Source organism: Coloeus monedula (assembly GCF_965178545.1).
Source record: "Coloeus monedula genome assembly, chromosome: 24".
Taxonomy (NCBI): Eukaryota; Metazoa; Chordata; class Aves; order Passeriformes; family Corvidae; genus Coloeus; species Coloeus monedula.
Genome location: NC_138804.1, coordinates 1,785,683 through 1,810,146, shown reverse-complemented (window position 1 = coordinate 1,810,146; position 24,464 = coordinate 1,785,683). Strand labels below are relative to the sequence as shown.

At 64.2% G+C, this 24,464-nt stretch overlaps 1 protein-coding gene across 1 annotated transcript; it reads left to right on the top strand.

Moving 5' to 3' along the window:
• Positions 1 to 1,582: 1,582 nt before the first annotated feature.
• On the top strand, positions 1,583 to 24,278 carry NHSL3 (NHS like 3; the record flags this gene model as incomplete). Its single annotated transcript, XM_082296459.1, has 7 exons — positions 1,583 to 1,781; positions 18,108 to 18,263; positions 18,484 to 18,539; positions 19,657 to 19,774; positions 20,134 to 20,250; positions 20,336 to 23,212; positions 23,438 to 24,278. The coding sequence occupies 7 exons, from the start codon at positions 1,583 to 1,585 to the stop codon at positions 23,458 to 23,460; spliced, it is 3,546 nt and encodes a 1,181-aa protein (XP_082152585.1). The 3' UTR covers positions 23,461 to 24,278.
• Between the last annotated feature and the right edge of the window lie 186 nt (positions 24,279 to 24,464).

Below are 24,464 nucleotides of genomic sequence, written 5' to 3'. Positions count from 1 at the left end.
GGTGCCACTCCGGGTTTGGAGCTGCATCCCCAGCCCTGGTCACTGGTGCTACTGGGAAGCAGCAGGATGCTCAGGCTTGCACAGCCCACAAGATTCGTGTGCCAGGGCCTGAATCCCACAGGAGATGCTGATGTGCTGGGAAGCCTGAGGATGGACAGGCTTCTCGCTTTAGAAATCCTTCCAGCCCTTTCCAGCGGCTGGCAAACTCCTCCGGGCATGCGGCCAGGCTCTGGGAGCATCCGGGAAGGATGCGGCTCCAACACAACCACGCAGCTTTTCACAACAGGAAACACAGGGACCCAAACCCCTCGGAGCCAGGAGCGTGGAAATGCAGCAGAAAGCACCTGTGTTCTTGTCAGGATCATTCCTCTGGCTCTGTCACCGACCTGCTGCTGCTCCGGCCCAGCCCCTGTGCGTCCTGCTGTCCCCTCCCAGCTGGATCACAGAATCATGGAATGGTTTGTGAAGGGAACTCAACACTCATCATGTTCCCAGCCCCTGCCATGGGCAGGGACATCTCCCACTATCCCAGGCTGCTGCAAACTCCATTCAACACTTCCAGGGATGGGGCAGCCACAGCTTCTCTGTGCCACCTGTGCCAGGGCCTCACCGCCCTCACAGGGAAGGATTTTTTCCTGAAATCTAATCTAAATCAGATCGGTTTGGTCTGAGCAATGCCAGCTTGTACTGCGTGCTGAAATCCTTTCCTGTGAGCTCCTGTGAGGTGCTGCAGAACCTCGCCAAGAGGCTGAATCCCCCCCTCGCCCTGTGCCATCCCGTTTTCAGGAGCTGATTTATTATCAGCAACAAGCAGCAGCGTGGCACAGGCTGCAGGCAGCGTCTTGGTGGCCTCAGTGTCGGGGAGCATCGTGTCCCCCTGGGCGCTGCCGCTGGCGGTGACACGGCGAGTGTCACCCTCGGGACCGTCAGGTGAGGAACCGGTGGTGGCTGCGGGATGGGAGAGCAGGGGCAGGACACGGCTGGCAGCTCCGGCTTCTCTGCTGGGGACGGGGACGGGGACAGGGACAGCCTCCCCCGGGATGTGCGGGACGCTGTTCCGGGGATGACGATGCTGGAATTCCGCGCTCCTCTCCAGCTCGGGTGTTTCCCTGTTTTCCTCCTCTTCTCTCCCACTGCTGCTCAGCACCTCGGGCAAGGAAAACAGAGGGTCCCAAGGGCTGGGATCAGCCCCCGCTGTCCCCGCACCGCCCCCCACCCCCGCGCGGAGAGCGCGTCCCGAAGGAACAACGCCGGGACCCACCGGGGAACGGGAAGAACATCTCGGGGAGAGCCCCGGCAGCCGCGACGGTGACGCCGCTGGCACCAAGGGGAAGGTCCCCGGTCCCCACGCCCCCGGGGCCACCTGCGGGAGGGGGGTGGAGGGGCGGGGGCCGGTACAGGCGGAGCTCCCGCAGCCCGGCCCCGCCCCGCACAGAAACTTTCCGTCGGCGCCGGGCGCTCGGCGGGAGCCCGGAGCGGGGCCGGGGCTGCAGCCGGAGCCGAGCCGAGCCGGGCGGGCCCGGCCCTATGGGCAGCGGCTGCCGGCGGTGCGGGGCGGTGCGGGGCGCTGCCCGCCGCGGCCATGTCCGCCGGGGCTGCACCTGCGGCGGGCGGCGAGCGGGAGCCGGAGCGGGGCGGCGGCGGCTCGGAGGGGGCTCCCGGGGCTCCCCCCCGGCGGAAGAAGGCCCGGGCGAACTCGTTTCGCCGGGCGTTCAGCTGGCTCCGGGGCCGGAGGCGGCGGCCCAAGGACGGCAGCACCTCGGGAGGGACGGAGGGACCAGGTGAGGAGCGCTCGGGGAGGTGGCCACGGTGGCAGTGAAGGAAGGGTCGCGACAGTGGCCGTGGAGGTGGGCGAGGAGATTTCAGGGAGCTGCTCAAAGAGGTGTCGAGGTGGTGGCTGCGGTGGTGGCTAAGGAGGGGTCACAGTGGTGGCCACAGTGGTTGGAGTGATGGCAAAGTGTTGAGTGGTGGCTGTGGGAGTGGGCAAGGAGGTGTTGGGGTGGTGGTCACAGTGGTGGCCGTGGTAGTGGGCAAGGAGGGATCGGGCTGGTGGCTGTGGAGGGCTCCAGGTGGTGGCTGAGGGGTTGTGGCAGTGGCTAAGGAGGAGTCACAGCAGTGGCCATGGAGGTGGTGAAGGAGAGGTCAAGGTGGTGGCCATGGAGGCCGAGGAGGTGTTAGAGTGGAAGCCAAGGAGGGCCAGGGTGCAGACCCTGGAGGTGGCCAAAGAGGGGTCACAGTGGTGGCTGCAAAGGAGTTGAGGTGGCGACGTGGCCGTGGCTAAAGAGGGGACGTAGGAGGAGCAGAGTTGCTGGCCATGGTGGTGGCCAGGAGAGGTGGAGTTGCTGGCCGTGGTGGCAGCAGGGGTGGCTGCACGGGGTGCAGGAGGTGGCGGCGGTGGCCACGGGGGCCGCGGTGGCCATGGCTGCGGTGGCAGCAGGCCGGATCCAGCAGTCCCTGGTGCGATCTCGCCCCTGCCCCGAGGGCTGGTGCTGGTTCACTGGGTAGGTTCTGCCTGTGCTGAGTCAGAAGGTCACTGGGGATGAGGGAAATCTGGAGGGATGCCAGCCACTGCCACCTCCACCTCCTCCTCCTCCTCCTGGGCAGGGTGTTTGCATGCTCCAGGTGTGGCCCTTCCTGTCCCAGATATGGCCCTCACCCCGGACCGTCTGTGGGTGCTGCCTCCACATCCCTGGGTGCCAGTCACGTCCTTGCCACCTTGACCAGGACAATCTTGCAGGGGAAGGTGCCCTGGGTCCCCTCTCTTCACCATCCCGGGGCCGTGTTTCGGGAATCCACGGGCTCATCCCGGGAGCTTTGGCAGAGTGATGGGTGCTGGCTTGTCTGGTCACGCTCCTCTCCTCAGCGCTTCTTTGGCAGTAGCAGATGTCCCAACGAGGAAGGTATCACCCCAAAAGCCTCTCCCACCTCACACTGTCGGGGACACCATCTGTGTCACGCCCCTGCCCTCCCTGCGGGCACTTCTGGCAGGGATGTTTTGGCCCTTTTGCCAAGGGAGAGGCCTCTTCTGCGGCACCCAAGCGCAGCAGGATGCTGTCAGCTGGAACTTTCTTCCTCAGTTTGCTCCAGGGAGTGAATTTCCAGGCATCCAAGACCTCATGCAGGCACGTTTCCTGCTTGGAGGAGCACACAGGGATCTGTGATAGGACAGGAGTGGCCATGGAAAGGGAGAAGAGGCTCGGGAAGAGCCGAGCTCTCTGCTGGGCTGATCCATCGGATGCTGCTGGTGGCTCCTTTCCGGCCCTCCATGCGTGGATGCTGCTGCCACAGCCCAGCACTGAAACCTGAGCAGAAAAAATGAGATGTGCTGGAGCATGTGATGTTCCTCTTCGCGGCACAGAAACGCCCCCAGCAGCTCTGCCAGCCGTTTTTTTCCTCTTATTTTTTTTCCCTGAAGTTGTACCGTTCACCAGCTAATCCTCAAAATGCCAAGTCACAGCCTGTCAGGGTCACAGCTTGGGGACCTCCTGCCTGTGCCGTGCTGCTCCCTCGCAGCTCGTGCCAGCCAGGGCTCTGTCACTGTGCTGCCACTGTGCTGTCCCACCAGATATCCCAGTGGCCAGGAGAGCTGTCCTGAGTGCCCACAGTCCGTGCTGGTGATGGAGGCACCGTTCAGTGCCCTAGCCCAGAGGATCCTTCCCCTCCGGGCTGTGCTTTTGGCAGCGCTGGCATCCCGGGGGGACGGGAGGTGCCACAATTCCCCCGGTTCCCGCTGGAGTGCTGGGAGAAGCAGCGCGGATGTGCAGTGGTTACAGCTTGCCTGCGTGACTGAATCACCCTCCCCGTGCATTTCCAGCACGGAGAGCATGCCAGGAACCCCTCCCTACTCCAGAGCCTCTGGCTCCGCTGCGTCCTCGGGACGCCGCCAGTACATGCCGGGGTTACCGGCATCAATCCCTGTGGGCTGGGGGATAACGTTTCCCTGGAGGATGGGGTCAGGATGCCTCCAGCAGAGGTTCGGGATGAGCTGTGGGGAGGGAGGGAGTGTCAGCCCCGGGTGTTTTCCGTGGGCAGCCCCGGCCGCAGCGCCGGGTGCTGGAGCCGGCGGCATCGGCTGCGCCACACGCGGCTCTGACCTGCCCGGAGGCAGCGCCGGCCTCGCCGCCGACATCACGAGCCTTCGTGCAGCGGGACCAGCTGGGAATTTTTCCAAACATCAGCTGGGAGCTGTGGGAGGGGGAGAGGGGAGAGCTGCAGCAGGGCCTTGCAGGCTCTGAGTGCCCTCAGCTTCCCCTGTCTCCGCGTGGTGCTGGGGGGGTTTGGATCAGGTTCGTCACCCCGCAGTTCTCCATCACCCCACCCTTCCCGCAGGTGGGTTTGGTCCTGGAGTGGGCACAGGGTGTGTCTGACCATCCTGGCAGTGGGGAGGGGGAGCAGGATGGCTCCAAGGGGTGGGAGAGAGGGAATTCATCCCAGGAGATGTGGATCAGGACTCACTCCTGAGCACCTGCCCGCTCTGCTGTGGGTGCTGGTGAGGTCGGCATTGCTCAGCACTGAAATCACGGCAGCGGGAGGATGAGAGCATTTCCACTTCGGATCAATCCCGTGGGTCCAGCTATCAGCGATCCCATCTCTGGCTGCCCAAACAGCTGAGCTGTGTAGAGGAAAGGCTCGGTAATCCTGCTCCTGGGCCAGCATCAGCCGCCTCTCCGGGGGACACCAGCGGCTCTGGGAGCGGTGGGGGGGGGGATGGCTCCATCCCAGCTGGAAGCGCATCCTCTGGATGCTCTGCCCTCTTTGGGTGGATGGGCCCTGCTGGCTGCAGGTGGTATCCCAGCACCTCGCCATTCCAACCGTGTTTATTTCCACAATAACCTTTGGAGGCAGAGGAGGGATTAAGCCCCGGGGTGGGAACTGAGGCGGGGAGAGCAGCTGGGCTGTGCCAAGGGTCAAACACAGAGCAGGGATTTGGGGTGCCTGGCTATTCCCACTGCCTGGGCTGGGTTTCTGGGTGCAGAGATGTAAACACAGCTCTGGGATGAAGGATGAGCTGGTGCTGGGGTCCAGTGGCTTTAGTCTGTTTTTCTGGCTGCTGCTTTATCCGGCTTTCGCAACATTCTTCTTAATTCCTTGATGAAGTAAAGGAATCGATGTTCCAGAAATATTAAATTGGGTTTGGCTTTTTTTTTTTTTTTTTTTTTTTTTTTTTTTTTTTTTTTAATTTTCCTTTTTGATGCCAGCTTAGTCCAGCAGCAATGATTTCCTGACTGGGGCAGGGAGGGGGGTGGATAGTGATGTTAAAAATAAAGCTTTCAATGCTCACAGCTGCTTTGTAACAGCAGCAAGTGCTCGTTGGGACTGGGGATTTGCAGTGAGCAGGGGGGTGGAGAGGCTGGGCTGTGGAGGGGATCGTGCTCAGTTCCTTCATGGAAAGGGTTGTTAAGCACTGGAAGGTGTTCAAGAAACACCTGGACGTGGCACTCAGTGCTCTGGGCTGGTTGACAAGGTGGGGTTTGATCACAGGTTGGGCTTGATGATCTTGGAGGGTTTTTGCAACCTTAATAATTCTGTGATTCTGTGCTGGTGACACTCGATGCCACGGGGTGCACGTGAGGCCTCAAGGAAATTCAGGGCTGAGCTGTGGAATCTCCCTGGACGATTATTTCCTCCATCCTCTGCTGGCACGCACGGTTTGGTGTAAACACAGGGCTTGCGTTTAGCCCTGAGCTTCTGAGCTCAAAGGAGAGAGGGGAGAGGCGTGGGGATTGTTCCTTGTGTGTGTGTGGGAACGAGTTTGTTAATCTGCCAGAGGCAGAGAGTGACACTTCAGAAAATGTGAGCAGCAGGAATCCCCCGGCTGGCCTGGCCTGGCACCGGCGAGCGGCTGGGTGAACAAAGAGAGGTGTGTCTGCAACCACAGCTATTCCACCTGGAGACAGCTGGAAGAATTACTCCTGAGAATAACGTTCCATAAGATCCGATAAAACTATTTCAGCGGGGTCACATTTCCCCGTGGAAGGAAGGTCTGATTTCATAAGACAATATCATCATTGACTCCGAGTCTGGCAGCGACGGGAACATAACCCTCTGGAAGGTGAGGAGCTGGGCAAGGATGAAGTGAAAAACCATTTCCCTGCCAAGCAGGAGCCGGAGCCTTGGGCTGGTCCTGCTGTGCGTGGATAAAATCCACCTGACCCTGAGCAGGGAGCTGGGCTCCCTCCACCTCTGCAGGCTGGAGCCAGACCTGTCATCAGCAGAGCTGGCCTGGACTCCGGCTGGAGCAGGAAATCATTTGAAACCCTTCTGGTTATGTATTTCTGTTAATGATTGGGGATCTCAAGTGGGGTTTTTGTGTTACCTTTGCCTCGCTGAGCTTTACTTCCCCGTGAAGGGAACAAGGGCTGAATTCCTTTCTCATTCAGGCACCTCAGCTCCTGCTCTGCGTTTGCCTGGAGATGGGATCAGGTTTAGGAAACACCAGCAGTGGATGAGACACCGGGAGGGATGGATGGAGCACCAGGAGGGACAGATCTGTCCCCATGCCAGCACAGAGGGGTGCCCATGCCAGGGCTGGCCGCTCTGACCAAGGGAATGTGTGACTTTGGGATGATCAGATGTGCTTGGGGCAGTCATGCAGTGCTGACCAGATCTGTATCTCATAACAGCTTCTCTGCTGCTCCAAGCTCTTATCAGAGTTCTCTCGGTGAAGAAAACTGGGGATTTCTGGCCTGGAGAAGAGATTCTGCCTGGAATCAGCATCTCTGGGCCCCAGCTCTCCATTCTCATGTGCTGGGGAGGCTGAGAATGCTTCGCCTCCTTTCCCTCCCCTCTCCTTTGGGCTGTACTGGGGTTCTAACACAGCACAAGGAATTGGGGTGCTCAGCTGTCCCCACTCCCCAGGCTCCCTGAGCTGGATTTCTGCTCACAGCAATGAAAACCAAGTCTGGGATGCAGGATGAGAGCAGGCCTGCCCACAGATGCCAGGGGCTTTGTGCCCTGGAGCACCAACAGGGCAGCTCAGTGGGGTCTGTGGGGATGTTGGAGCCCCCCATGCTGCTCTCAGCCCCCCACATTTGGCAGGGACTGAACCACGAGGCCCAGGAGGAGCTGGAGCTCGGCTCCACGTGGCTGCGAGTTTACCCCATCACGGTTGTTCCAGCTCAGAGGAGCCATTCGGTATTTTTGGCACACGTGGGCTCTGCTGGGTGCCGGGGGCTCGGCTCCCTCCCGGAGCCCTGCCGGCACCTCCCAGGCTGTGCCCGGGGGCGGTGGCCGTGTTCCCTGAGCAGGTGCTGGCACGGAGGGCGTCTGTTTTGGGAGTGGAGGGGGAAGCATCTCCCGGTATCTGGGGCAGGCGCAGGCTCCAGCCTCGCTGTCTCTCCCAGGGAGAGAAGGACGAGAGCTGCACCGGGAGATTTGTCCTGTGTGGCTGCAGAGTCACTGGAGAGGGGGCTGAGAGGCACGTGGGGTCCGTGTTTTGGGATGGACATCCCAGGGATGCTGGAAGGTGCTGGGCAGTGGGAGGAAGCCTCATCCCAGGCTGGAGATGCCCCTGGCTGACCAGAGGAAAAATCATGTCCCACAGTGGCTGGGCAGGGACCTCTGGTCTGCTGCCCTTGTGACCTTAACCTGATTTCATCCCGGCTGCCCCGAGGTGGAAGGGCTGTGCTGTGAACTGGGCACAGCCAGTAATGGGAAGCAGGGAATCATTTCCCACTGCATCCCCCATTTCCTTATCAGCTCCCACAGCAGATGGGGCAGCAAACCCACAGGGACAATCTCTGCCCAGCTGAGCGTGCTCTGGGCACCCAACCAAGCTGGTGAGGAACTGAACCATCAATATTTCCACTGCGGAGGAGAAGACTGAAGTCCAAAGATTAATTCGGTGCCGATCACCCTGGGAGGTCAGGAGCTGCTGGTTGATCTTTAATTTTTCCCTTTCTTTCTTGTACCACCTCCCCGGTTTTGTGCCTTTCCCACAAAACCCTCCTTCCTATTTATCCCAGCCTTTGATGAATCACCTCAGGAACATAAACATTGCCAGCAGGAATTGCCCACCGCTGCCTGGCTGGCTGACCCCTCCCTGCCCTCGCAGCATTTAATGTTCTAATTAAAAACCAGGAGGGAAAGCTGGGCTTTGGGAAGGGGATGTGGAGGGGCTTGTCCGGGCGGTGCGGGCAGCTTTGGAGCAGCAATTCCCGTGGCACGGAGCTGCTCGTACCCTGCCAGCCCTGGCTGCTGCTGGTGGAGCAGGGACTGGAGCCGGGAGAGGCCGAGGCGCACCCGGGGAGGGCACGGGAAGGTGCCGGCAGTGTGAGCAACCTCCTCGTGACTTGCCCCAGAGCCAGGAGTGGCCGTGGGGAGGGCGGCGGGGGGTTGCCACCCACCCCAGGCTGCGTGGGCGATGGCATGTGGGTGCTCGCCCTGAGTTTGGGCAGCGGCCGGACCCAGCCCGTAGCCTCGGGCGCTTTGCTCCAGCCTTAGCAGTCCTGTCCTAACCTTGGCCGGGCTCGGTGGGGTGTCCCTCTCCCCAAAACCCACGAAGGGGGTTGTAGGAGCTGGGGACAGCCAGAAGCGGTGGCGGCTCGGTGGAGCGTGGCAAACTCCAGGGAGGTGCGAGCACGGCTGGAGGCGACATCCCTGCCCTGCTATCCCGGTGCTCAGCGACGTTTGGCCACCGGGGCGTCTCCCTTTAGCCCGCTCAGCCTCTCTCTATCACCCAGGCATCCCCGCCGGAGGGATGGGGCTGGGAGGGTGCTGTGGGATCCGCCGGGTGATCCCTGCAGGCCCCTCCTCTCTGCCCGTACCATTGGCTCCGGCACGGCCGCCTGCGAGCTCTGAGCTCCGCCGGGGCCGGAGCGATGGGAGCCGGCGGCTGAGAGCCGTCGTCTGCCGGGGCCGCCCGGGCCACGCCGGAGCCCGCTCGGCTCGGCCATGTAGCACCGCGGTGCCCTCCACCCGGCCGCGGTGGAGGCGAGAGCGGCCTCATGGGCAACGCGCACCGCAAGAAGAGCCCGGCGGGCGCCAAGCCCGGCTCCTCCTGGCCCTTCGGCCGCGCCGGGAAGCCCAGGGCAGGTAGGAGCCATGGGGCTGCCTGGGGATGGGGCGAGGGGGGTCCCCGCTTGGGGAGTTTTGAGGGGTCGCGCTGGGAAAGTTCGCCACTTGTGTTCTCCTGGGCTGGGCAGGAGCGGGGGGCTGCGGGGGGGAGGTTTCGCTGTGCTCCCTCCCTGTGCTGGGGGGGAAGGATGAGCCCCCCGGCCGCAGTGTGGGAGCTGGGGAGCCCCTCTGGCTGCAGGCAGGGCTGTGCCGACGCGCCGGGGAGCAGCCGTGGGCTCGCCGCGCTATCAGGACGGGATCAGCTGAATTAGTTACTGATTTGTTTTCCAAGTGGGATCCCAGCGCTGCCAGCGTCGCCTTCCTCCCCCGGCCCCCCGCTACCACCCCGTGCCTCGGTTTTCCCTCGCTGTGCCGCGGGGAGCGGCGGATCTGGGAGTGTTTGCAGGGGCTGCTCCCCCCCCGTCCCCGTCCCCGTTCCCTCGCTCTGCGCCTGTCTGTCTGTCCGTCTGTCCACACACCGACTGCTCCGCTGCTTTATGCTCCGTCTCCATGGATGCCACTGGAAAACCGAGGAGGGAAGCAGGGGCCGAGACCTTTCCCGCAGGGACGAGGAGCAGGGACAGGGTCTCACGCCAGCCTGGACCCACCCTCGGAACAATCAGCCCCGTGGGGTGCCTGCTGAGCTCCCGCCGCGGTTCCCCCATCGGAGCAGGGTGATGCCAGCAGGGAAGGTCTCTCGCAGTAACATCGTCCCCATCCCGGGGTTGCTGACTCCCCCGCTGGTGTCATTAAACTGTCCCCGTGTCCCCAGCCCAGCCTGAGCCAAGGAGGAGACTTGGCAAGAGCGTGGGCAGCATCGTAGGACCAGGGTTAGCAGGACCAAGGGGTGGTAACTGGGTGGTTTTCCTCCAGCAGCCCTGTGGGATCCTCGGCCCTGCTGTCCCTCCTGTCCCCTTGGCTGCCCTGTTTCCCTCGATCTTTAGGGTCAGCAGCCACCCAGGTGTGTGAGCCCAGCTCTCCGCGGGGTGAACAGGGGCTGGAGTCAGCTCTGCACAGGCTCGGGGAGCACCACCCTGAGCAAAGCTGTCCCAGAGGTGGGGTCCGGGATGGGGACACCCCACAGGTGCTGAAACGTCCTGGCTGAGAGCATCCGCTCAGTGCCTGGGGAAACTGAGGCAGGAGGGTCCCGCATCGCCCACGGCCGTGCAGGGACAGCATCTCCTTCACTGCAGGCTCTTCACCATTCGCTTCTCCTCGCCGGGTGGCTGCAGGCTCCTCTCTGCCACACTTGTCCTCTTGTCGTGGTCTCCACGCGGGAAAGGCTCGGTGCCATTGGGCAGGCTGGGCTGTGGCTGCATCCCTGGCACATCCTCCCCCTTTTCCACGTGGCGTTCCTGTCAGACCTCCATCTCCTCTCCATCCCTGCCAGCCTTCGGTGTCCCTTGTCAATCCCTGAACCAGGACCGCGCCACCCTTCCCCAGGGCTGGCTGGGAGAAGCCCTGCTCCATCTCGGATGCCCTGGAATGGGCGGGATGTGGGACTGGTACAGCCGGGGCAGACCCCGGGAGGCGAGGGCTGGCGCTGGGGCCGAAGGCCGTGGGGTGGAAGGTGCTGAGAAAACATGGGGCGAGTTGTGTTTGTTCTCTGCGACGGCTCCATGGCAACGGCGCGGCGGCCACAAAGCCAAAGAATTTGCATTGTGTCGCTTCAGCATTTCGGAGGGCGCAGCCGGGATCACCGGCTGGGGGCAGGGTGTGCCGGCACCCTCCGGGCGCGCCCCCGCCGGCGTTCCCGTCTCCCCCTGGAAGACCCTGGGTGCCTCTGGATTACGGGCTGGAGAATAATTGCATATGGCGGGCGACTGGACCAGTGTCCCCAGTTCCTGTTTGTGGTGACTGCAAGATTAAGATTGGCCCTGCCGTGCCCGTTGTTGGTGCATCAGGCCCGGGCAGGCACTGGCAGATGCTTTTGTGGTTGTGCCAGGTGTGCAGTGGTGTGGGCGGCCAGCACCTCTGGATGCTGAGGGGACAGAGCAGGGGTCCCCAAGGACAGGATGGGGGGCAGGAGCACGGCTGAGGGCTCCGGGGTGGCTCTGAGCCTGCCCACTCTGCCCCACCAGTGCCGAACCCACGCACCCCGTTCTCATTTCCCCGTGCCAGAGCGGGGCCTGGCTTGCTCCGGGGGCATCCCCAGCCTCTCGTCCCCGGGCTCGTTCATGCTGGGGAAGGTCCTTGAGCCCCAGGGAGACCGCAGCCTCTTATCGCTTCCTTATCGGGACTCCCCGCCGGGCCCTGCTGAGTCAGGGCGCAGGAACGTGGCTGCTGGCCAGGCTGCGCCCCGCGGAGTCAGCGGGGATGCGGCTGCGGCCGGCGTGGAGCTCTGGGTGCGAGGTCTGGGGAGGGTTGCAAGGAAAAAATCATGGAATGGTTTGATTTGGAAGGGACCTTGAAGCTCATCGCGTTCCAGTCCCCGCCATGGGCAGGGACACCTTCCACTATCCCCAGGTTGCTCCAACCTGGCCTGGAACACTTCCAGGGATGGGGTGTCCAAATGCCACAGGCGTGACCTGTGGCTGGGAACGTCCCCAGCAGCAGCAGCAGCAGCAGCAGCAGCGTGGAGCCCTTCGGCAGCCCCGGCTCCTGCGGGGCAGCTCCGGGGTGGGCTGAGCAGCTCTGGGCTCTTTCTCCTTTGCAGCCTCTCTCCGTGCCAGACCCACGCTGGGCCGGCTCCGCAAACACCGGGAGAGGCGGATGAGGGCAGGGCTGATCCCGGCGGGGGACACGCCGAGATTTACACAGGCGCTTTCTCCAGGCACCGCCAGCCCGGCGCACCAGCCAGCATCCTGCTGCGTCCGGGACATCCGAGCCCTTCCCGGTGCCCCCTCCTGCTCCCGGAGCAGGGGAGGAGGCGATCCGCGGGTGTCCTGGGCAGGCAGCTGCCGCAGCTTTCGGCTCTGACATGCCGTGCCGTGCCCGCTTGGCACGCTCCCGTCACCGAGAGGCAGGGATGGGACCTGCCCTGCTGGCTGTGGGTTATCCCCCACCCCATCTTGGTGGCAGCTCCTCTCTGCGATCCCACATCGCCGTGTCCATCTCGATGGGAGGATCGGCACCTCCGCAGCGTTTCCTTGGAAAAGCCCCGCGGGCGGGAGCGGGGTTTGGGTGCTGCTTGCAAGGACGGGGGATCCGTGCACGGAAAAAACCTGCAACGTCTTGTCCTTAATCCGTCTGCTGGGTTTGCTCCTGCGTGGAGCCAAGTGCCTGCTGTGACAGGCAACGCCTCTGCCGTGGCAAGAGCACCTGGGTGCCCTGCAAACACCGCCGGGCGTGACGGCACGAACCAGGGGACAGCCAGCCCGGAGCACCGCGGGAGCGGGAGGACACAGAGGGAAGGGGGATCAGAGAGTGAAAAAGCTCTGGAGCATGGAAGGAGGAGGTGGTGGTGGCCCACCCCTGGTCATACGTGCCGCCGGTGTCACCCTCTGTGGCCCCGTGTCTCTATCCAGGCTCTGCCTGCGGCCCTCTCCCGCCCCGCGCTCCCCATCTGGGATGTTCCCGCCCGGATCCGGCTCCTGGCTGGGGAAGGCTGTTATTTACCTTCAAACCTGTTTGGTGGCTTCTCCGGGGAGGGGACGAGCACGGGGTGGGGACGTGGTGGGATGGAGGCTCGCTGGGCTGTTGCAGGGGCCAGGAGTGAGGCACAGCTGGGCATTGGTCCTGCCCTGAGAGCCCCTCCGGACTGCTGCCAGCCCCTCGCCTGGATCTGGGATAACTCAGGGAGCAGGAGACACTCTGTGCCACCTCAGGGCTGGCTGTGGGGCAAGTGTGGGACAGCAGCGAGGTCAGGGCCCGTTGCACAACCCCGTGTGCTCCTGTCATGACAGCAGCTGTGGCTGGAGGCGACAGGAGCCAGGTCTCTGCTCCAAGCAGGATTTCACCCTGCACCAGCTCCTTCGCCAGGGCCTGTTGGCTCACCGAGGTGATACCAGGCAGCTTTCTCTGCTGCGATTTAGAGGAAGAAAAAAACCCGATCCAAGTTTGTTTTCCCAGTTGAAATTAATTTTAGTTCAGCCTCTGCGTGGGATCGCGTTCAAGAGCCGAGCCAACAGCGTGGATTGGGCGGTGTTTATTTGCTTGGTGGAGATGTTTTCCTGGCTGGAGGAGCAGCCCCCCAGGTGTGGCCGAGGGCAGGCTGGCAGCAGGAGCTGTGTGGCCAGAGCCACCGTAAATATTATTGTGCTCTTATCCTGCCTGGAGTGATCAGGATCCCGTGGCGTGTCCCAGGGCGTGGATCCTGTGCTGAGACAAGGATTTGGGGAACGGGTTGGTTGTCTTTAGGGGCTCCCAGACACCCTAAACAATTTAAGGTTGCAGAGGGACAGGATGCTGGAGCAGAGGGGCTGGATAAGATCTCTTCCAGACCAGGATATCCTGTGATACTGGAGCAGAGTTTGGGGGCTCTCACAGCTCTATCAGGGTCCATCCATGTCCTGACAGCTCCACGGAGCTCTCAGGAATGGGTTTCATGGTGCACCCCATTGATGTTATCCATGCCCGTGGCATCTTGCAGGCAGCCGGGAAGCAGAGCAGGATGATGCTGGCAGCAGCGTGGTGAGAGGGTGGGAGAGCACCAACCCCGTGGGGCAGGGAGGGCTTCTCGCTGGCTGCAGGGACGAGGGAGGCAAAGCCTCCATCCCACAGAGCAGCAGGACGCAAGCGGGCTCCCCCCGGGGACCTCGCAGCCCCTTCCCGTCCCCCTGGCAGCTCCCCCTCCTCCCCATTTTTCTGCGGTGAGTCAGTGGCGGTGGAGGGGCGGGCAGGGAGCTGCTGCCTGCTCGCTGCTCCCCTGCTGCCGCCGCAGGACCCGCGCCGTGCGGGGAGCAGGCAAGTCGGGGCAGTGCCGAGCAGGCAGAGATGGATGTTTGCAGCCGAGCCCGGCCAAACCTGCTGCTCGCAGGAGGCACAGGCCTGGCGAGGAGGGGGACAGGAGCTGGGATTTTCTCCTCCGGCTCTCTCCAGGTGAAAAGTAGCATCGTAGGAGCTGGGCCAACGCCGAGTTCTGTTTGCAGCATCGGGCTGGGCGGCCCTGGCCGTGTTCCTGAGGGGTTTCGGCTCTGGTCTCTCCCTTGTGCAGCCCTTCCCGTTCCCACGCTGATACCTCCAGATCCTCTCTGCCAGCACCGAGGCAGAGCTGAAGGCAAAGTACCTGGGGTTCCCTGTCCCTTCCTGTCATCCTGCCTTGCTCCAGGGATGCTCTGCTCCCTTCCGGACCATCCCCGGCATTGGCAGCAGCAGATACCAGCTCTGAGCCGGGGAGACCATCCTTGAGAGGGTGCCCGTCACTGAGAACCCTCGGGCTCCTTGGCTCCTTATCTGGGAGAATCCCGCTGCCACGTGTGGCCGAGGCACGTGTGTCAGCTGAGCCCGGAGGCGTCGGGGCGATCCGGGATGCACCGCAAGGAATGCACAGGGCCCGGGACACCGGCTCCAAGCGGGCGTGTTGCTACCGGCAGCGGCTGCAGCTGCAGCGGCTTCCCCAGCCCAGCGGGACCTGCAGCCTTTGTGGCAGGATCAGGGCTATCTCCCTCCTGGATTCCCCCCCTTTTCCAGCAGGTTTCACCGTGTGTTGTTGACAGAGCCGAGGTGAGGCCGGCTGGATGAGGATGATGAGGTAGCGAAGGTCACAAGGAGTGGGAGAAGGGGAGGCTCCTGCCCTGGCTGAGCCCTGGGTTATCCTTCGGGAGATGGCAGCCACCCGTGCTGAGCTCCTCCTGCCCCACCCGCAGCGGTGTCACACTCGGGAGAGGGACACGTCCTGTCCCTGTCTGTGAGGGATGTTTTCCAGGCCCTCTGTGTGGGCAGTGGGCCACAGCAGGAAGGTGAAGCAGGGCCAGGCTGTGTGCCAGCACCTGGGAATGTCCTCACAGCCCTGGAAGCAGCTGCCATGTGTGCTGCCATCAGCAGACCTGCGGGGCCCAAGCTCAGCTGTGCCTGGGCCGTGCACCAGCAGCACAGGAGGGGCTCTCCCTTTACTGTGGGAGCTCCTGGTGCCATGAAGGGGGGTCCTGGTTCAGCCCCATCTCTGTGGGCAGAGCTGGAGGGCTGGATCCTTCCCTGTGGAGCCAGGAGCAGTGTCCCTCTGAGCTACCACTGGCTGTGGCCCTTTCTGGGCTCATGACAGGCTGCCCAGAGCGGAGGGCAGTGCTCAGTGCAGCACGTGGCCGCCTGCTTTGTGCATCCTCAGCCCTTTAATTATGTCCCTTTTCCACTTGTGCTGTGGAAAGAGCTGGGGAACGTCTGCCCGTGGCCACCGGCACCTTCTGGGGGGGTGTGTGGGCAGCAGGGCCCCTCCTGCCCTCACTGGAGCAGGTGCTGGGTCAGGCACAGCCAGGGAGCTGCTGGTGTTTGGGGTTATGGCCATGACGGAATTCCAGGGAAGAAATCCTCGCAGAGCCCGGAGCTGCCTGGCTGGGGACACAGAGATGCCCTTCACAAGGTCAAACTGTCCCTCGGGCTGCGCAGTCACTGCCTGGAGCCCGCGGGGACCCTGCTGGGTGACGGCTGCTCTGTCTGCAACCCAAGCTGTGTCCTGCTGGGAATAAACCCTGGGCACAGCCCGGGGGGAGCTGCAGGGCAGGGGGCAGAGGGTTTGGCACGAGGACACGGGTACCTGCTGGGTAAACACTGGGTGCTGTTCACCTTTTGGGCTAAAACGCCTGTAAATGGGGGGGATGGAGCTCCTGGAGGTGCTGGGCACCCACTGCCCTGGGGGACCCTCTGTGGTGGGGACAGTGACCGGCAGTGCCAGGGCAGTGCCACTGTGTGACCGCCTGGCATTTCTGCCCCTGCTTTCACCTGCCCCCGCGCCAGCAGCTGGAGCTACTGGTTAGACTGGTCCCAGACCTGGTTTTCCCCCAGCGCTGCCAGCCCTTGTGACCATGACGTAGCCCCGTCCCTAAGGACAAACACCTTTTGCCCCGTCCTGTCTCCTGTTCCCTGCCCGAAATGGGGCTCTCCTGGCAGGGTACTGGGGGGAACTGGAGACAGTCTAGGATGGAGAATGTGACACTGCTGCCTCTGCTGTGTCATAGCCCAAGGTGGAAAAACCTCCCAGTTCCTCCCAGTTGGTCGCACTGTTGTGGAAGCGAGCAACTGGTTTGCAGCGCTGCTGTGCCCAGCAGGGTCCTGGGGGGTCCCAGGGGTCCAAAAGGGAGGAGTTGGGGAAATGCTGAAAGAACAGATCCCTGTGGTCTGTGTCGTGCGTGGGAGGAGGCGGGAGGGCCGGGGGGAGCGAGCCGGAGGCCAGAGGAGGGGCCCCTTCTTTCCTTCTGCCGCGGCCGAAGAGCGCGGTGGGCGCAGCTGGGACTGTCCCCTCCTGCCACCGCGCAGCCGTCCCCGGGTCAGGCTGCTCCCTGCTCTCCCTGCTCACAAGCAGCTGCGCCGGAGCGTCTTCGCCTGGCCGAGCATCCTCCCGCCCGTGCGGATGAGGACGGAGGGAGGGAGGGAGCCGGGGGCCGCCGGAATCCGCCCCGCCGGCACACGCCGGGTGAGAGTCGCCTCGGCACAATAGGCTGAGCCTCCTCGGGGGGCGGCGGAGCCCCCCTTCCCTGGGGAGCAGACCCTCTCCCCGGCCACCATGGTGGTTTTCATGGGCAGGAACCTCTCGTCGCTTCTGGCTTTCTTCAAGAAGAAGGGTGAGTGAGCAGAGGGGAGGGAGGGAGGAAGGGAAGGAGCAGAGCCTTGTCCTTACACAACCCCTGCCCGCCGGGACACCCCCCCACCCGCAGCCGGCACGGGGTGCTCGCCCACCCGCAGCGGGCAGGGGGGCTTCCATCCCCGGGGGAGGGCAGGGAAGGTCACCCCAGCCCTGGCCTCGCCCGCCGGGAAGTTACGGGAATAAATCACTGCGCTCCTCTCCCCGCAAGGCAGCTCCGAGCGTGTTTGGGGGGTGTCAGGCGAGGGGCTGCCGAAATCGGGCGAGAAAAGAGGATTAGGAACATGACGGTGGCGGGGGCTGTGGGTGTCTTGTGTCCCCTGCAGGGATTTTACACCAGCACAGGGCACCCGTGTGGCAGCAGCCGCTGTGCCGGGCTGGCTGTGTCCCGGTGCCCGCTCGCACCGCGGGTGCTGGCGGAGGCAGAGGCCGGCATGGCGGCAGGGCGGGAGGCTCCATTGTTCCAGGCCTGCTCCTTTGTGTGCTGGAGTCGGAGCACGGCCGCCTCGCTGCCTGGGGACCGGGCACACGGGGAGCACAGGGGGCAGGGGATGATGGCGTGTGGTGCTGCCGGTGCCGAGCAGCAGGTGCCCGTGGTCCCGGGGTGCCGCCGCCGGCCCCGACGGTTTCCTGCGCTCGCCCTTCCCTTCCTCAAAATTGGTTTGTTTTTTTTTTTTTTTCTGGGCAGGAAGAGTTTGAGGCTTCGCTCAGGCGTGCGGGCAGGGCTGTGCCACGGTGCTGCAGTGCCCGGGCTGGGTGATGGCAGGGCAGCTCCTGACCGTGGGCACCGCAGGGTGCTGGTGGTGGCTGTGGGGAGGGTGCTGCAAGGCAGGGAGTGAGGGCTCCGTGCTGCCCCAGGCGTGGCAGAAGGGGTGTTCAGCATCCAGCGGGGCTCGGAGAAGGGATTTGGGTCCTGTGGGATCTCTGCAGCTGGATGTGCCTCAGTTTCCCTCCTCTGTGCAGTTCCCAGCTCTTGGGGTGATGAGCAAGGCCTGGGAATGACGCAGTGCTCCGAAGGGAAAGTCATCGTGGTTTCATCCACATTTAATCCCCCCCTGTGCTGCTCCTTCTCCCTCAGTCCCGCACAATTCGCCGCCTCGTTAGCTCCTAACGAAGGCGCTGGGGAAGGAGGGTGGTCCCACATCCCAGCACAGGAGAAAACCAGTGGAGACATCCCGACTCCAGAATATCGACTGGCCGGGCAGAGCCGCGGGATGGGATTTCTCTCGGTGTTTCCAGTGCCCGCTTTGGAGCTGAGCGGGATAACGTCATCCTGGGGTGGCTGTCACTGCCCGGCGCTTGTCCCCCGTGGGTTGGGATGCACTGGTGGCAGCGTGGCCGTGTCCCCCCAGCCCAGCTGACCCCGCTGTCCCCGCAGGCGCTGCCAAGGGCGAGGGCGAGAAGCGGCTGAGCGTGCAGTACACGGCGGGCGAGGAATGTCCCGACAACGTCTTCTTCCCCAGCACGCGGCCCCCGCACCTGGAGGAGCTGCACAACCAGGCCCAGCAGGGGCTGAAGTCCTTGCAGCACCAGGGTAGGTGTCCCCAGCCCCAGGGTGGCCTTGGGGACACGGTGGAAGGGCTGTCCCCAGCTCCTGGCTGGCCGGGCGGTGTGGGCGGCGCGATGGGGCTGACCAGAGTCCAGCGCTGGTGGCTGGGCTGTGCGGGGGGCACTGCCAGCTCGGCAGCTGCTTCCTTGTGTGGGGGCTGCCCCGGCTCCCCTGGAGGGATTTACCTTCTGTCTTCCCTCCACAGAGAAGCAGAAACAGACCAAAAGTGCCTGGGACCACGGGGACACCAGCAGCCTCCAGGTGAGCCCTGCCCAGGCTCTGCCTCCTGTGCTCTTGGGGTGCCCTGGGGGTGAGGGGACACAGGGTGGCTCTTTTGTCCTCCCTGGGTGGAGTTTAGGGGCAGACAGGCAACCAGCCAAGGTTGTAGGACCATGTCCAGGGGGGTTGTGGGGCTGGAACTGGCCGTGTGTCCCTCGGTGGTGTCCCAGGACGAGCCGCTCTCCCCACCCTCAGCCTTGGCACGTCCTGCTGTGTCCTGTGGGGCTCTGCCAGGGCCTGCCCACTGCCTGCACCCCTCTGTCCCCCTGTTCCTGCCCCACTGGTGTCCCTTGGGAGCCCTGGCTGAGGAGGGGTGACGTGGTGGCGTGATGGGGACAGGTGGCCATATCCAGCCTGGTGCCTGTGCCCCCTCCCGGCTGTTGAGGAGCAGAAACTCCCCCTGTTTTGGCCAAGCTGAGCTTTGGCACAGCCCCGGGCTCTGACCCCGCTGCCAGTGCCTCACCTGCCTGTGTTTGCTCAAGCTGTTGCCTCTCGTTGGCTCTCAGCCTTTTTAACCCCTTGGAAGTGGGGGACTGGAAACCCCAGGATGGGCAGAGCCACAGGGGGAGCGAGGTGCAGGGGTCAGGTTAACTCTGAAGTGTCTCATCCCAACCTCTGCTGTGCCAGGGATGGTTTGGAGGAATGGGGACACTGGAGGTTGTGACACTGGCTGTGTCCAGGGAGTGCCGGGGGTCCTGCCCGCCCGCCTGTCCCTGTCCCACGCCCCTCTCCCAGCCATGGCAGCCCTCCAGCCCTGGGCTCTGGGGCACAGCAGGGCTGGGAACACCCATGGGGTCATTTTGGGCTTGGCACCGTGGCGAGCCTGGCAGTTCCTTCAGCTGCTCCTTGCATGGACCAGACCCTGTTTCTCCTGCTCTCCGGGGGGCTGCAGAGCTGTGCAGGGTCCCAGGGGCTGCTCCCAGCCCCGCTCCTGGTGGGAGGACTCTGGATGCCGGCGTGGCTGACTCAGCCTTTGGCCCTCGGAAGAGCTTTTGTCTCGGCTGCCGAGTCAGTTCGCGGCGGGGAAGGGGCCTGGCCGGGGCCGGGGCAGCTCCGTCCCCGCAGAGTGGGGTCCGCTGAGCCCACCCTGTCCCCACAGTCCTGCGCATCCTCGGAGGATGACAGCCTGTCCTTCCGGAGCCGGGCAGCCTCCTGTGCCACAGACAGCACCTCTGAGGATGCCCTCTCCATCCGCTCCGAGATGATCCAGAGGAAAGGTACCCGGCTGGGAGCTGTGGGACGGGGAGGACGTGAGCTGAGGGGGTGCCAGGGGGGTCAGGGAGTGTGGCAGGGGAGTTGGGCTCTGTCTTGGTGTGGCCACAAGCCAGCTCAGGGATTTGGGGGCCCTTGGGAGAGATGAGAGCGGCTCTGGCTGAGTCAGAGCGTTTGGGCTGGGCGAGGGGGATGGACAGACAGACAGACAGCGTCTCCTCCCTGCTCAGACTGTTCGGCTGGTGCCTCTCTGGGTTATTTCAGTGCCTGAGCCTGGCTTATCCCAGAGCATCTCTGGCAGTGGGAAATGCTGGGGATGCTGGGGACACTGGGCCCCCCTCACACCGGCTGGACCCTCTCGTAGGTTCCACATTCCGACCACACGACTCCTTTCCCAAATCCTCGGAGAGGGCTGGCAAGAAGAGGAAGGAGAGGAGGACAACAGTGCTGGGCATCCCCCAGCACGTCCATAAGGAGCTGGGTAAGCACCAGGGGCAAGGAGGGAGTCTTAGGATCTGTTTGCCTTGCCTTGGGATCACGCTGAGGTCATCTCTCCCTGCTCCCAGGTCTCAGGAACAGCCATGGAGCCAAGGGACATCCCGAGGCGGACGGGCGAGGGCCGGCGGGTCACGGGCTGGGCCAGGCAGTGCAGCCCCTGCTGAACGGTGGGCAGGTGTCCGGCGATGCCGTCCGCATCCCCACCATCGATGGGAAGCTGCAGCCTCCGCCCGTGTCCGGCGGCGCCCGCGTCTGCCTGGGAGTGCTGGAGGAGGCGGACGCAGCCCTGCAGAAGCACATCAACAGGGTTTACTACGACGACAGCTTGCTGGGGAGGAAGACAGCGGCCAAGCTGTCACCCATGGTGAGGCCAAAGTCGCTGGCTGTGCCGGGCATGACCACCTACGCCAACCCCCCGGAGATGCTGGTGGGCCCTGTCATGTCCATCTCGCCCCAGGGCACGTACATGTCCAAGATCATCCCCAACGCCATCCTGCCGCCCATGGTGGACGTGGTGGCCCTGACGAGGAGCAGCGTGCGGACGCTGAGCCGCTGCAGCCTCGTGTCGTCCAGCCCGGCCTCAGTGCGCTCCCTGTCCCGCTTCTCGGAGCGCAGCGCCCGCAGCCGCGAGCCCTCCTCCTCCAGCGACAACTGGAGCCACTCGCAGTCCACGGAGACCATCGTCTCCAACAGCTCCACCATCTCCTCCCAGGGCGGCTGCGACCACCGGCAGCCCGAGGCGGGGCCGCACGGCGAGGTGGACGCGGCAGCTCGCTCCGACACCGACCAAATCAGCATCTACAGCTCTGCCAGCTTCGCCAGCTCCTGCTCCAAGCCCGCTGCCGGCCTCGCTCCTGCGGCCCCCGGGCTCCTGGCCGTGGGCAGCGGCAGTGGCCGCGTGTCCCCCGCCTACAGCACGAGCAGCCAGGCGGAGGGCTCGGACACGGCCAGCCTGGCCAGCGAGCGCTCCTCTGCCCGCAGCGTCTCCCTCAGGAAGATGAAGAAGCCCCCAGCCCCTCCCCGCAGGACCTACTCGCTGCACCAGAAGGCCGATGGGGAGCCCAAGGTGCTGGGGCTGCCACCCAGGCCCGACCACCGGCCCCAGCGGGACAGCGGCGCACCCTGGTCCCCGCGCCCCGAGCCTTTCAGCCCCACGGGCGAGGACGAGGTGTTCTCCCCATCACTGAGCGAGACCAGCAGCCTCCGCTCCGAGAGCCTGGCCGGCACCAGCTCCCCCGAGGCCTCACGGGGCCGCCCCGGGGTGACGGTGGTGCTCAGGGAGCCCCAAGCTCAGTCCAAGTGGAGCTGCCCCGATGGGTCTGACCGCACCATGTCCCCCTCCAGCGGCTATTCCAGCCAGAGTGGGACACCCACACTGCCCACCAAGGGGTTGGGACACCCAGCTGCGTCCCCGGGCAAGTCTCAATCCCAGAAGCCGGACCGGGTCTGCTCCCTGCAGTCGCCTGCGCTCTCTGTGTCCTCCTCCCTCACCTCCATCTCCTCCTCGGCCTCGGACCCGACCCCCCCTGAGGCGCTGACCAGTCGCTCAGACCGGTTCATCATCCCGCCGCACCCCAAGGTTCCTGCTCCCTTCTCCCCGCCACCCACCAAGCTCCAGCAGCCCCCGGCCCCCGCCGGCCCCCTCCAGCCCTCACAAACCCCCCCGGTGCCCAGCACTGCCAGCCAGGAGCCCTTGGCCAAGCCCAGCGGCAAATCCCCACCGCCGTCACCGCCGCCTGCCTACCAGCCGCCTCCCCCGCCGGCCAAGAAGGTGGAGGGGAGCCCCCAGACCAGCGGTGAACCCCTCTCCGACACCGCCTGGCCCCCGCCGCCACCGCCAGCTCCCGAGGAGCACGACCTGTCCATGGCAGACTTCCCCCCTCCGGATGAATCCTATCTCTCCAGCCTGCCCGATGCCACCTCAGCCCCGGCGGACGGGCAGACAGCAACACCGAGCCCGGGGGCTGCATCTTCATCATCCTCAGCTGCCGTCTCTCAGCAGCCAGACCCACCCGCCGGGGCTCCACAGCCTCCGTGCCCCGCCGAGCCCCTTCCCGCGGCCGTCGTGCCCCCGCCACCGCCGCCTCTCCCGCCGCCCTCGGCTCTGGCCCTGCCGCCCCAAATCAGCCTTAAGAAGGCGGCCAATGGCCCTCGGGCAGAGGCCAAGAAGGAGCCGGTGTCGCGGAGCAAGAGTGGCCCCGCGGCCAAGGAGGACGCCAGCCTGCCCATCGTCACACCCTCGCTGCTGCAGATGGTGCGGCTGCGCTCCGTCAGCGTGGAGCCCGCGGCCGGAGCCGGGGCCGGAGCCGGGACCGAGGAGCGTCCGGCCCCCCAGAAGCCCGTCCGCCGGTCCCTGTCCACTCGGCAGCCGCCTCCTGCCAAAGACGCGGTGCCTTCCAACCAGCTCCACCACGCCGTGCACCTCAAGGCCGCCGCCTTGGCCGGCGGAGAGGCCGCGGAGAAGCTGCCTGGTGGCCGAGCGGCCCAGCCCGGCCCCGAAGGGCCCCCTGGGGATGGGCAGCTGTCCCCCAGGAACAACTCCCCGGCCTCCACCGCCAGCTTCATCTTCGCCAAGAGCTCCAGGAAGCTGGTGATCGAGACGGCCTCGTCCCCCGAGGCGCAGGCCGACCTGAAGAGGAACTTGGTGGCCGAGCTGATGAATTTCTCGGGGCAGCGCTCGGCAGCCCCGGCCGCTGCCGCCCCGCAGGGCCCCGGAAAGGCACAAGCCCAGCGAAAACCCGGCAAGATCCCCCCTCCGGTAGCCAAGAAGCCTTCGCTTGGCTCGGGGCCGGCTCCTTCCCCAAAGGCAGCGGGGGCAGAGGCGCTGGGCTCGCCGGTGCCGGACGGGAGTGCCAAGGTGGAAGAGAGCAGGACTAAGAGCGAGCCGGCAGGGACGGAGGGCAGGAACGCCACGGAGCTGCCGGCTCAGAGCCTCCCTGCACAAGGTACGTGGGGTGGGAGGCACGGGATGGATGCTGCTGGAGGTTCAGCCTTGCCTTGGGATGCTGCTGCTCAGGATCCTGAGCTATTCTCAAGTTACAGACACCCAGCACAGCTCCTGGGCTGTGTTACAGCTGCGGTGGCACTGGGACAGCAGGGAGAGAGCCTGGTAGGGCTGTGGGAAGCTGGGATGTGGGGTGGCTGACGGGCTCTTCCCTCCTGCCTTGCAGATGGACGGGGAGAGACGGCCTGAAGGACGACGCTGCAGGACTGGAACCCCCACGGACAGGAATCCAAATCTCTCAGGGACCTGGGCAGGTCAACGGACGAGTGTGGAACTGGCAACTAACTTAATACAGGAAGCAAACAGCCTTAGCCTCCACGGCCTTGATGATATTTATGCAAAAATGGTGTTGGTTTCACTTTCCTAAGTACTACAGCTTTATTTTGCTTTTTTTTACTGGACTCGAGGCCCGTGCTTGGAGCCAGCACCTCCTCCCTGCCGAGCTGATGCTTGGTCTGGGCGTGTGGAGCCAAGCAGCCACGCCCAGAGGAGTTTGGGGGCCGAAGACACCAGAGCTGGGGCCAAAGGCACCGGAGCTGGGGCCAAAGACACCGGAGCTGGGGCCACCGCTCCCGGCCAGACAGGCCCATGAGGACTGGAAGCACTTTGGACAAGGGAATGGGAAGGCTGTGGCCACAACAGGGCCGGGGAGGATGTGAACAGGAGCAGGAGGGGATGGAGGTGCTGGTTGGGAGGGACCAGGGTTTGGCTCTTGATGGAAAGGCAGAAGGAGCTCGTGGCCAGCACCGGCTCCGGCCACTCGCCACTGCTCGGCCATCCCGCAGGAGGAAGGGCCTGGCTGCCCCTCGAGCTGGCCCTGGGCTCTGGGGTAGAGCCTCCATTCTGTTTCTGTAAACTCGGGTCACATTTTGATTTCTTTGATTGTAAAAAAAAAAAAACAAACGAAAGAAAACTAAAACCAAACGAAACAAACCCAACCAAACCAAACCAAACCAAACCAAATGCAACTGACCCTCTGCCGCCGAGTAGCTGCTCAGAGCTCTGTACCTGGCTGGTTAAAATGATGACCGAAGCTTGCTGCCTCCTGTTCTTCCTGGTTTATGGTTGCAGGTTCCTTCTGGGTGGTGCTGAGCTCCAGGGACGCCCCCGGGCTGGCTCCCAGCACCACTGCCCAGTAAAACTCTGGAGCAGGGCTGGCTGCCAGCTACCCTGGACAGATGGGCACAGCCACG